This window comes from Camelina sativa, chromosome 20 (assembly GCF_000633955.1).
Source record: "Camelina sativa cultivar DH55 chromosome 20, Cs, whole genome shotgun sequence".
NCBI classification, from domain to species: Eukaryota; Viridiplantae; Streptophyta; class Magnoliopsida; order Brassicales; family Brassicaceae; genus Camelina; species Camelina sativa.
Genome location: NC_025704.1, coordinates 22,144,127 through 22,156,059, shown reverse-complemented (window position 1 = coordinate 22,156,059; position 11,933 = coordinate 22,144,127). Strand labels below are relative to the sequence as shown.

Sequence of the window (11,933 nt, the reverse complement as noted above, 5' to 3'; positions counted from 1 at the left end):
AAAAAAAAAAAAAAAAAAAAAAGAAGGTGTGTTGTACTCTTCAAAGAGATGTTCTCCAGCTGCCTTAACATGTTGGGATTGATTACAGACTGAAGGCATGACGGTGTACACTAATGGTTAATTGAGTGTTTTCAGGATTGTCTCTTAAAGTGTTGGGCCGAGTCTTTACAGCCCATTGAGACACATGAGGGTGTTTAAAAGGAGCAACTAGGGTTTTTGGCGTTTTCCTCTTCATCCTTGCGATATCAAACCTATGCCGAGCAAGCTTCTATCCTCTCTTCTCCTTTGTTAGTGTATTCAAATCCCTAGTCACCATGAAATCAATCTTCAGCGGCTTCCATTACGATTCCAGCTCAGATGAGGAGCTTCACATGCCACCATCATTGTTACCACCACCAACTCATCGTGTTCCGATTGATCCTACCACGGTGATGGTAGTCTATGAGCCTCATGCTAAGTCGACTACTCAACTTCCTGCTCCGGAGAATTCCACATCCACACCCTCATTTACAGATGAGGACGACGAAATCTGTGACTCTTCGTCTTCTCCGCCAAAGAAGGTACCGGTTCAATTCCCGGTTGTTGATCTCACTGGTGATGTTCCCAAGACTGTTCTGGCGAATCAGGGAATCTCCTCCCGTCTGTGCAAGAGACATGAAACTGCTGATACCGACAGCCGTGACGCCAAGCGTCCGACTCTCGCCAGAGATAAGGGTGTTTCCTCTTCTCGCAGCACCTCTTCCAAGGAGTTTGACTCTAAATGGTTCGTCTCCTCTGATGCTGCCCGTCGGTATGGTTTCTTTGCGTCTCGCACTCTTGCCTCTGAAGTATGCTAATCTCTTGGAGTGGATGATCGAGCTAGGGAGCTGATTGATCAAGCCGGCCTGTTGAAGACCGTTACTCAAGTCGGAGCTTATGATTCCGATGTGGTCTATGAATTCTGGGCAAATCTACCAGCGGCTAAGGTAGAGAGAGAGTCGGTTGATGTTCTTGTCAGAGACTGGATGTATGAGTTTTCCCCAAGTCGCATCAACGCCTTGTTTGGTCTACAATCGGTTGATGTGCGTGAACAACGACTGCAGACAGCTGCCATTTTGGAGGAGGACATGGCTCTATTCCTATCTGGTGGTACGGTCAAGTCCTGCAAGCAGCTGGTGTCGACGGCAATCAAGAATCAGGTTATCAAGGACTTGCATAAGATATGCTGCAGCAACTGGTCTCCAACGGTGAACACTGGCTATATCTCGACGAACAGAGCAATGGTGATCTACATGATCATGCATCACATTCCGTTCAACTTTGGGAGGATGATCTATGATCAAATCATTCAGCTGGGTCTGCAAGCCCAATCTGATTTCCGGTTGTCGTTCCCCAGCCTCATCTATTAGCTCTTGGAAGCTCAGCGACCTGTTCAGAGTCTTCGGCCACAGGCCACGAAGACGACCAAGGGGAAGAAGACTACATCAGTACTTGTTAAGCCTGTTCTTCAGAGTGGTTCATCGACAGCGCGCAAAGCCATCCGGTCAGCTATCAAGATCTTGCAAGATGCCTTGGACGATGGTAAGTAGTACTTTCTCTGCTTGTACTTCTATTATAGGCATATTCTATTGATATTTTTGACTAATCTGTGCCAACCAAGCAGGGGGAGATGAGTCTGATTCTGAAGCCTGAGGGGGAGTTTGGACTATGGGGGAGCAGTTGTTTATGCTGTTCTTATTCTTGTCTGTTGTTGTGTTGTTGTTTTTGGTTCTTTTATTTCTGGTTGAAACTTGTTTCTCGTTAAGACTGGTTTGTTGTTTTTAAGACTTGGTTTTGGAGGTTTGACACTCATATTTATTTTAACAAGTTCTTGACGGTTGATTGTTTGTGTTCTTGAGGACTGCAATATCTTGTTGGTATGGGTGTGTTGTTTGTCTGTGAATTTTCAGGTTCGGTGCAGTGGTTGCTTGTGTGGCAAGATTCAGTCAAAAAGGGGGAGATTGTAAGTGCATCAGAGCTCTGCCGATGACAAGATGCTGTGGAGAGTCCCAAAGGTCTGATTAGCTGACGTGGCATGAAGTGCTGAGGTGGAGCAAGATTGTTTGGCAAGGTGACGAAGCATTAGATTTGGAAGGAAGAAGCAATCGTGATATACTCGAAGATATTGAGAGTATATCTCGATAAGGGAATAAGGATATTTGGAAAAGATAGTTTCCTTATTGTTAGAATGCACAAAAATTTATGTTAGAAATCTTTGGTGCAAGTATAAGTAGATGAGGGCTAGCCTGAAAAAAGGTAGCACTCGTAGGAATAAAGTGGAGAGATTTGTAACCTTCAAGCAATCGTAAAAAAAGGCTTGAAGGAGAGTGTGTTAGTTTCTTTTAAAATCTACACAGGGTATTGTGTTAGATAGATAGAAGAGTGAACTGAGATTCAAGTCTTGTAAGAAACGTAAGTTTGTGTATAAGATTGAATAAGAAGCGTTTGCTTGGCACAGTTCCAAGTGGGTTGATTATCCGTGTGTATCTTTATACCCTTACAACATGTGTATACTATCGTCATTTGAGATACTTCGTCGAACCGCATCGATCCTTTAATTAAAGTATTGACATATAGAGCATGTCTCAAAAAACTGTTCTTGTCAAGTAAAACTATAACGAGATACAACATTAGAGTTAGACGATTTTACTTCTCATATATGTTGATTGAATATATTTGCGGAATGGCGGAATGTAATAGACAACTATACACCCACTTATTATGCGTTTTGCGCTTTGAAAAACTTTATGCAGATTTTTTTTGATTGGTAAGTTTGTTGAATAATAGCATTACAAAACGTCACTATGTGTGTTACCAATCAAAAAACTTAGGCTTATTTTCTTAGTATTTCAGTGTGGACTTATCGGGAAAAAGTTTTTTGAAGGGTATAATCTTTGTCAATTAATTCATGTGCATGGTTTTCAATAGATTGGTATTTCTTTAAGTGAGACATCTAATTTATCCAAAACTTTTCTTTTCCATCATACAAGCATGTGATATATTTTGTTACAGTTCTCTACTATTACTTGGCAAAATATATATTCATATAACCATTCATGATAATACCAAATAAATATATTTTGAAAAATACATTCAACGAATTAAACTACATATATTTCACTGAGTTTCACTACAAGAAAAGTTTACATTGATAGCAGTAGAAGATAGCTCATTTTCCCAAACTGCTATGAAAGATGAATGTTTTATTTTGATTACTTTATAATAGCACTAAAACAATGTTATGACAAAATAATCAGTAAGTGGGAAGATAAAATCACTTACTCCGCCAAAATTTAGTGAAAATTTTCAGATCTTACTCCAAAAAACCTTTTATGTGCCAAAATCAATTCATTAAAAAATAAATAAAAAGGTGTTTAGAGAAGAGAAAAAAACTTTCATGAGCTAGATCCTCTTCTCCTCCATATACCCTTTGTCGTCTCTGATCTTTTTCTTCTTCTCCACTGTGTCCCTTAACTCTTTCGATCCATCTTCTTTGTTCTCTCACTGTGTCGTCCCCTCTCTCTCCCTTTATGTCATTTTTTTTTGTCTAAGAGCTTCACGGTCATTTGCACACCATGTGTTTGATGAAATTACTGTGATGGTGTGTGATTGGATATTGAAAGGGATCTATCTTAAACAACATTTTTGTTCTTCGTCGCTCTTGTTATCTGTCGCTCTCACACAATCGCGATTTGCAAGTAAGCCTTTTCAATTTTCTTAGATTTGAGTAGTTATCCCAAAAAATCAGTTTCAATTTCGTTCTCATGTAAGGGTTTTTGGGATTTGATTTAGAATTTGTTGGAGATAGAGATCCAAACTTTTGTTTGGAGATAGGAAAAGACGAGGAGGCAATTCACGCCCTTTCACACATTCTCTGCTGATTTGTATCTTCTCCGCTGTAAGCTCTCTCTTTCCTTATCAAAATCCTAACGAAACAACTCAACACATTCTCATATCTGTTGCAAAGTTTGTGGGTTTTTTTGTGTGATTCTCTTTAAGTTTATTTGGGTTGAAAGTTAAAACATTTTTGATTTATCACTAGTGTTACTGCTTTGGTATTTTGGGGAAAGTGCTGAACTTTGTTTGGTTTCTCTTTTGTGGTCCAAATTTTTAATTTTTGTTGTTGTCACACAGGTTTGGAGATAGAGAAGCTTCTCTTTTCTTGTAATCACGAGACAGGTTAGCATTTTGAATGGTTTAGTTAGTACATTATTGTGGTTGTTGTTTTCTCTAAACGTTTAACTACATTACAGGTTTTCGCATTGAGAGATGGGTGATAGTGAAGGAACCATCAAGGAAAGAAGGCTTTGTTTCAAAATCTCATACATACTAATGGAATTGAAGGTAAGAAAAGAATCTGTGGGTACATCTTGTTTTCTTGTTGGTGTGGGTACAAGAATTACCATCTAGTAGTCTTGTTGGTGTGGGTACGTGAATTATGAAGTTTTTGTTGCATTAACATGTTGTCTAAGACCATTATGGTTAAAAGTTCACTAAGGTTTTGTGTTGTACAAATGGATTTTATACAGGTTTGGAGATTGGATATCAAGGCTAGAACCAAGTGTTCAAGCTTCTAAGAGGAAACTCACGAGGATGAAAGCCATGTGTGAATAAGTCTACTGGAGGTATTACATAGCTTTCCTACTTTCTTAATAAGTAAAAGCGATGGAGGATGAGGATGGTGTGGCTAGAGCCGTGAAGATCCGGTTGTTGGTGTTATGGAGTTCAACGCAAGATCTAGTTGGTGGCACTTAGGATGTTAGTTTTATTTTATTTCAATACTTGGCTGCACTTAGGATGTTAGTTATATTTTATTTCAATACTTGGCTGCACTTAAGATATTAGTATAAGACTTGGTATGATCTTATGTATGGCATCTTTTTGGTTAAAATATTTATGTTATATATATAGATGATTTATGAAATATGAAATCTATATATAAATAAATTTTGCAAAATAAATCGTTTAATAGAGCTATAGTAGAAGCTCCTACCTAACATAGCATGAAAAATGACTTATTACATTAGTTTAAAAAATTATATAAACGCAATAACAAAACATTTCACTACTGCTATGGTAGAAGATTCTAACATAACATTTGTATTTGCGCTATTGTATGTGTGGTACCTACGATAACAGTGGCCTAACATAGCGTTTGTGAAAGAGCTATAAATGACGTATTATAGCGTTTCTCTACTGCTATCAATGTAGATATTTGTTGTAGTGTTTACACTACCCTATTATCAAAGATACGCCAAAGGCCCCAAGCAATAAAAAGATTAGGTTTGATTCACGAGAAAGAGCACCTTTTCGTATGACATTTTGAAAAACGAAGCCAAAATGAAAGGGAGAAGAAGAAAAAGGAACGGTGGTTTGGCCAAAGACATGTGCCAATGTCTCAATTAAACTCAATAAAGTAATCCACTAATGATTGTGTGGAGAGTCATCTTTTCGAATTATTTCTTTCAATTTTATCCATAAGCTTTATTTGATAATAACGTCAAGTATGGGCACCAACTTATCAAAAACCTTACTTACCTTTATTGGGGGCGTCACTCAGTACCGACGACCACAATTAGTTTAGTAGTTGCAACTGAGACAATTGTACTTAATCCAAATCACTTCATTGCAATATATATGTTTTCCTTTTGAAGTCACCATAGATTAGTTGTATGAATAAGTTGATTGTGTCAAACACTAATCTAAGATTATAAACCCCAGATCACCTATTCTACTGAAAATATAATACCACCAATTGAGTCCACCAGATGGTCCACATCAAATACCAAATTTTCAGCTTATGAAATTACCACGAATACTTGAAAATGAACGCAATCGAAACAACTAGAAACAAAGATTGATATGAGTATTTTATAAATCTATGTCTTAGCAATGATTTCCAACAACTTACCACTAACATATTAGGCTACGATATTAAGCTCTGTCGCTTACAAGAGTCTAGTCTCTCCGTCTTTCACCTTATCTTGTTCTCGGTTACATGATACCAAGTCTTCATTCATTAACATAGAGAATAACCGAAGTTGTAGGACGAAAGTAAACTCGTTGAGTGATCTGGTCTTTATCGCTGTATTTTAGATAGTTTATAGTTTATTATACCTTAATAGCAAACAATCTTGTGAGTGAAATTTCCAATACTCAATAGTTTCATTGGCCTTTGATGAATGCAATATTCTATCAGTCTTGTTTTGGTCCAAAACTTCATGTTCTGTTGATATTTATACTGCAAAAGTTGGGTCGAAGTCAACTGTGATTTAGATAGAGGAAAGTACTGCAAATGTATCAACAACCAAGCCACAAAAGTACACCAAAATACCTAAAAGACAGACATTTCAAAAACAAAGAGTTATGTTCAGTTTCTGGTCTTCTCCACCTGAGGACTTTTGCTCATTTACATCTTCTACTCAATATATTCCACCTGAAGATTGACAAATTGTATCTTAGAAATAGTGGAAGATTAATCCATAAGAAATGGCTAAAAGAAAAATATATTCTTACTTGTACAAAACTCTGATCCAGAGGAGAACTTTTTAGTCTGTTATGTTCAGAACCTGAACAAGTTACAACAGCAACTTTAGACAGCCTTTAAAGGTAAACAATCTTGGTCATCTTTATCTAAGTTTTTCGTGACACTATCTATTCATTAATTCCATTAATAGCAATCCCAAAGGCATTTTTTTTTATCAAGTTGGAAGAAACAATACCTGTCACTTTCTTGAAGAGGATGGACGGTAGTCCTCATATACCCAGGAAGCTTTTTCCGAAGATTTAGGACCCAACTTTCCTTTCAGCCACTCTAAACGAACAATCAGCTCTTCCAAGTCCATGACAGCTGCTTCTACAGACTCTGATTCCATGATGTTCAACCGAAGATCACCATCGCTAATCAACTTTTCTGTGGCTCTCTGCTTTTCTTCATCTCTAGATTCGGCTCCACTTACTTCATCTGAAGGTCCCTGCTTTTCGTCTTCCATAGATTCAGCTCCACTAACTTCATCTAATGTAACTACACAAGGCAAAGATTCATTTTTCCACATAAACCAAACTATCAAGATAAACAAAAGGAGTTGACAGATCAAACATTGGGGAAAATAGCATCGTTGTAAAAGAATAACCTTCATTCAAATGTTTCATTAGCTTAGCACATTGCCTCTTTTCCCCAACCTACAAGAAAGATGGATGATAAAACAAGATAAGCTACAACAACAACGAGACAACAAAGTTAAGAATATACAAAGGATACTTTGGACCACTTACATACCATTTGGGTCACTTACATATAGTTAAGGTGTTAATATACATGAGACTTAACTAACAAGATTTTAGGGTTTTTAATTAAAGGGAATCTGCCTTGACTGAATAGGTTTTATTCGCATTAGTCATGACTCTTGAGGCTTAAATAAGTTTTTTCATCCATGATTTCTCAAATACTAACCTTAGAAAAAGGCACAGTCCAACCATCTTCAAGTGACCATTCCAATGATGGACGCACATCCTTAGACAGAGCCTCATAGATACACCCTTCGCCATACGGTGGAGCCAACAATTCAATCTGCGAAATAGATGAAAAAGAAGCACGCACTCATTGTTTACTACAAGGTTCCAAAGCGTCCTCCATCTAACGCCACAGAATAAAGCTTAAAAGGAAGCAAAGAGGATATGAACATAAAGATATAACCATATAGTAGTCGTATCTCGTCATCCTTTGTTAAAGTAAGTAAAGAGAAGGCATGGTAGCAGAACAAGAACTCTAAAAATCCTCTCGTAAATTTGTTAATTTGATAACAAAGTAACAAAAACACAAGCAGTTCATAAGAAAAAGAGACTCTTTTATCTGCAAATATAAACCTTTAGATACCTGTAGCGACTCGTTTTCCCTCACTTCCAGAACCGTCCCAGACCAATAACAAAAGTCTTCCCACCAATCGACCAAATCACCAACCTTCCAAGAATCATGAACAACAAGAGCTTCTTCCAGACCACCCTCCTCGTTAAGGACTTGGTCTTCACCAAACTTTCTTGGAAACACAGGTCGAATCATTAGGTATTTCTCGCTCCCACCATCGAGTTGCTGAAACACTTTTGTTGTATGTATTCCTGAGGGATACATTAAAAACATGTAAAAAATGGTGCTAAACCATAAATATTCAATTGTAACATTGTAAGATGGAAACTACTCTCTCCGGGATAATCAAGATACTCCACATCATAGCATAGTGCTCTCTTTTTCTTGAATATCTTCAGAATCTGATAAAACCATAAGAAAGCAAAAACATTAGAGATTTGTGTTCTGTAACCAAAATAAACTAAAGCAATTGAGATGGGAGTACCTACCTTGCATCGAAACCAAGCTCCACGAAACCCCGATTCAAAAGATCTTAGCTCTACAGTCTGACCAACTTCAAATGGTAGATTCATTCGACTCATTTTTGTTGTTGTTGTTGTTCAAATCGTTAACTGCATTTAGTAGTCAGAATGTATTAAATTACCAATCACAGAACTCGAAAACGGAAACTAAATCTACAGATTAAATCTCAAATCCCTAATCTCTAATCTCTTTTAATAAATTTGTAACATCAGAGAACAAACTAGTGTAAGTCTCCTACCAAAATTGAAACTAGCGAGTCGTACCAAAATCCCCAGAAATGAAACGAGTATAGAAACAGACCTGGAAATGTTTCGAAACTGCTCCTCGGATTTCTCAGACTACAAACAAACCATGAAATCGCGTAATCGCGCGAGTCACGGACAGCTCGAATAAACCCTAAAGAAATGGGGGTTTTTCCCTTTTTTTTTTTTTTTGTGTTTTATCTTCTTTTTTTTAGTATCCGTACATTTTTATACCTCAACTTTGATATAGTGCCAATTTCAACATGAACATTTTTTTTTTTTTTTTTTAAAAAANAATAACATGAACTATTTTTAATCGTACATTTTATAGCTTAATTCCAAGTTAATTTTTAAAAAATTGTGATGGAAATATAAAAATATTTCATTCATTTCTCTAAGGTTTAGGATTTGAGAATATGTCTAGGGGTACTCAAAATCAATTAAACAGAAGCTCGGTTTTCTTTGGTTTGTTTAAAGTGTAATTTGGTTTAGTTATTAAACTAAATCTATATAAATTTTTGATTCAAGAATCGGTTCGGTTCGGATAACGATTTTAAATGAATTTTCGTATAATTCACTTGAAACTTTTTTTTTTTTGATTAAAAGGCTTTCAATTTATAAACATATATGCTTAATGGGCTATTTCCGGAATAAGCCCATACAATAATCCCCTTAGGGCCCAGTCCAATTACATCAAACCAAACTAAATAACAAAACCAAAATTGACCCGGGTATACTAAACTAAACCGGTAGCTAACCGGTAAGAGCCAGAAACCCTAATCTGCAAAGAAGAACCCTATTGCAGCCGCCTTCCCACTCAGTTGCGGATACTCGTCGGCTCAGGACCACCGGCGAGCCAGGAAGACCGGAGTCAAACAGAGAAGGTGACACAGGACCGTCACCATCCCGCCACCATAGAGTTGTGAAGAGAAGGAAGAAGAAACCGATCTAAAAATCCGGCAGCCATAGTTCAGTTTGATAGAGATAGAGCAGTAGGGAGTAGATCTAAACAGCCATCGACGGTGGCTTAGCCTTGCCTTTCCGGCGATAGACCCCCCCCGTCAAACCACCGGCCGTGACAAAACCTCCTGCGTCTCCAGCCGTTCAGATCTAACCGCCATATCTTTCTCATTCCTCGCCGAGAACTACCTTCTTCTAACCGCATAGCCACGCCGCCGGTAGAGCTCTTACCGGAATTGTCCTGCGGAAGCTTCTCCTCGCCACAAACTCCCTTGATTTCGATCTGGTGACCTCGCCGGTAGATGCAATGGACTACGAATGAAGCGCCATGAACCAATGGTTCCTCTTCAACGCCGGAATCGCCGGAGGAACCCTTCACTCGGTGCACGGAGTCGTGATCAGAAGAAGAGAAAGGAGGAGAGAGGAGAGAGCCGCGAGTGGAACTCACGCGCTCACCTCTCTACAATATTAATTCACTTGAAACTTGATTATTTAAGAATAAAAAATTAGAGTTTTACGACATGTAGCAGCATCTGATAGCATAATTTATATATGTGGTATCTAACATATAAGAAGTTTTACATTTGGCATATGACTCAATTGACCAACAAGTTGAAATACTCTTTTATTTATTTATCTAACCATCAGTGACAAGAGAATGGTTGCCATGTAAGAAATGCAAGACATACTCGTTCTAGTAGGGTTTATTGCGTATAGTATACCACTCTGGTATAAAGAAAGACTGAGAAAATTAAAGTAACGATACGTGTATAACATGCTCAGAATGAATAATCTTTATCTTTTATGGTAAATTTTGCCTCTATTTGATGTAACCATAAAGGACTTTTGAGGCTATGGGATAGTTAGATATAGGTAGTTGTTCAATACATTTCCTGATCATTTCTTTTGGAAGGGTTTATGTGCATTGAGGTCAAAACACATTTTGTGAATTTTTAAAAAGAAACAAGAAATAAATTAAGATGAGGATTTTGACATAAAGAAAGAGATGATTATGACGACCTGGAAATGAGAACTGAAGAACCGTTTTAAAGAAATAAAGAGAAGACAACAAATGAATCTTTAATTTAGCCACAAACAATGTAATACTCTAGTGTAAGTGTATGTGGGCAAGCTCAAGTTAAAGATGAAGTTCAGGAAGCTGTACAAAATATATCTGCACAAGCTTCTGTCTCAGCACAGACATCTGATATATGCTCAAGCCTCTGTCCTACAAAAGAACACCAGAGGGCTGTTGATTTTCTCCGTATGTCTCAGTTTTGAAGATTTATGAAGATATACTTAAGACACGTTTAGGGATATTACTTGGAGGTAAAGCATGAAGAAAAAAAAAAGCTTGAAGATATTTAGAAGATGTAGTGGGATTAAGAAATATTCGTTTAACAAAGAATAAATTTAAATGAAATATTTTCTCTTGATTTAAGGAAAGTTGATAGTCTTGGGAGAGGCACGAAATCCCTTAAATATAGAGGGTCTAGAACTTAGAAACTGATCTCTCTAGAACGTAACAAAGAGAGGAAAAACCTTGTAAGCCTTTTGGCATCTTTGGGAGAGAAGGATGGGGGGTTTTGTTTCTAAGTGAGAGTTCTGGGTGTAGATCATTTGTGTTGATCTTATGGATCTCTTAGTGGGTTGGAAATAGATTGAGAACAAGCTAAGAGAAGATCTTAGGGTTGTGTAAGTCCAATATTGAATACTAACTGTAATTGTGTTCAAGAAGTATTTCCAACAAAGATTGAGGACGTAAGCATTTGCTGAATCTCGTTAAAAATTGTGTATCTCTTGTCTCTTCTACACTAACATCTAGATTGGTTGACATCCCATAAATTTTGAATTGGACATGAGTTGCACCAAAAGTATTGTACCAAGTATTATAATTCTTTGATGTTCGTTTTTTTTTCATTTCTATTAATTCTCCAAATAGTTTTTTGAATTAGGTACATTTTCTTCTATTCATTTTTGTTTGGTTAGCCTTTTTTTAATACAGTAAAACCTCTATAAATTAATATTTCTTATTTATATGTAAATTAATAATTAATAACTTATATATATATATATATATATATATATTAATTGTTTAAATTTTTTAAAATTATGAATTCAGACAATTTTAGCAAAATAAAACTAGATTTTTGGATGTTAAAATTTTTGTAGTTTTAGAATTGAATTGGTAATATTTAGAAAACATTATTGACAATAAATTACAAATCTAATAAACAAATTCACTTATACACATGAAACACATAAATTCAATTTATGAATAATAATAATAATAATAATAATAATAATAATAATAATAATAATAATAA

At 36.5% G+C, this 11,933-nt stretch overlaps 2 protein-coding genes and 1 long non-coding RNA gene across 4 annotated transcripts; 2 read left to right on the top strand and 1 right to left on the bottom strand.

Annotated features, from left to right (window-relative positions):
- LOC104772734 lies at positions 315–1,388 on the top strand. Its single transcript, XM_010497316.1, has 2 exons — positions 315–790; positions 863–1,388. The coding sequence occupies exons 1-2, from the start codon at positions 315–317 to the stop codon at positions 1,386–1,388; spliced, it is 1,002 nt and encodes a 333-aa protein (XP_010495618.1).
- LOC104771396 lies at positions 3,268–4,885 on the top strand. Its single transcript, XR_764818.2, has 5 exons — positions 3,268–3,716; positions 3,811–3,916; positions 4,153–4,197; positions 4,272–4,362; positions 4,548–4,885. It is a non-coding gene; the product is annotated as an uncharacterized LOC104771396 (long non-coding RNA).
- Positions 5,864–8,858, bottom strand: LOC104771395. 2 transcript variants are annotated; one of them, XM_010495906.1, is made up of 10 exons: positions 8,705–8,858; positions 8,371–8,493; positions 8,214–8,283; positions 7,895–8,133; positions 7,472–7,588; positions 7,152–7,200; positions 6,741–7,042; positions 6,535–6,587; positions 6,353–6,454; positions 5,864–6,259 (listed from the first exon to the last, which is right to left on the bottom strand). In XM_010495906.1, the coding sequence occupies exons 2-7, from the start codon at positions 8,461–8,463 to the stop codon at positions 6,744–6,746; spliced, it is 867 nt and encodes a 288-aa protein (XP_010494208.1). In that variant the 5' UTR covers positions 8,464–8,493; positions 8,705–8,858; the 3' UTR covers positions 5,864–6,259; positions 6,353–6,454; positions 6,535–6,587; positions 6,741–6,743. The 2 variants fall into 2 exon arrangements, with proteins under 2 accessions (XP_010494208.1, XP_010494207.1); XM_010495905.2 differs by lacking the exon at positions 5,864–6,259 and having other exon boundaries at positions 6,269–6,454.

What these genes read in the sequence shown, in the direction of transcription:
- LOC104772734 (XM_010497316.1), top strand. Translation starts at nt 315, where the DNA reads ATGAAATCAATCTTCAGCGGCTTCCATTACGATTCCAGCTCAGATGAG. An exon ending in TCCTCTGATGCTGCCCGTCG is followed by an intron (nt 791 to 862) that starts GTATGGTTTCTT and finishes TGATCGAGCTAG; the next exon opens with GGAGCTGATTGATCAAGCCG.
- LOC104771395 (XM_010495906.1), bottom strand. Translation starts at nt 8,463, where the DNA reads ATGAGTCGAATGAATCTACCATTTGAAGTTGGTCAGACTGTAGAGCTA. An exon ending in GGACTGTGCCTTTTTCTAAG is followed by an intron (nt 7,201 to 7,471) that starts GTTAGTATTTGA and finishes TCTTTCTTGTAG; the next exon opens with GTTGGGGAAAAGAGGCAATG. An exon ending in AATGAAACATTTGAATGAAG is followed by an intron (nt 7,043 to 7,151) that starts GTTATTCTTTTA and finishes TGCCTTGTGTAG; the next exon opens with TTACATTAGATGAAGTTAGT.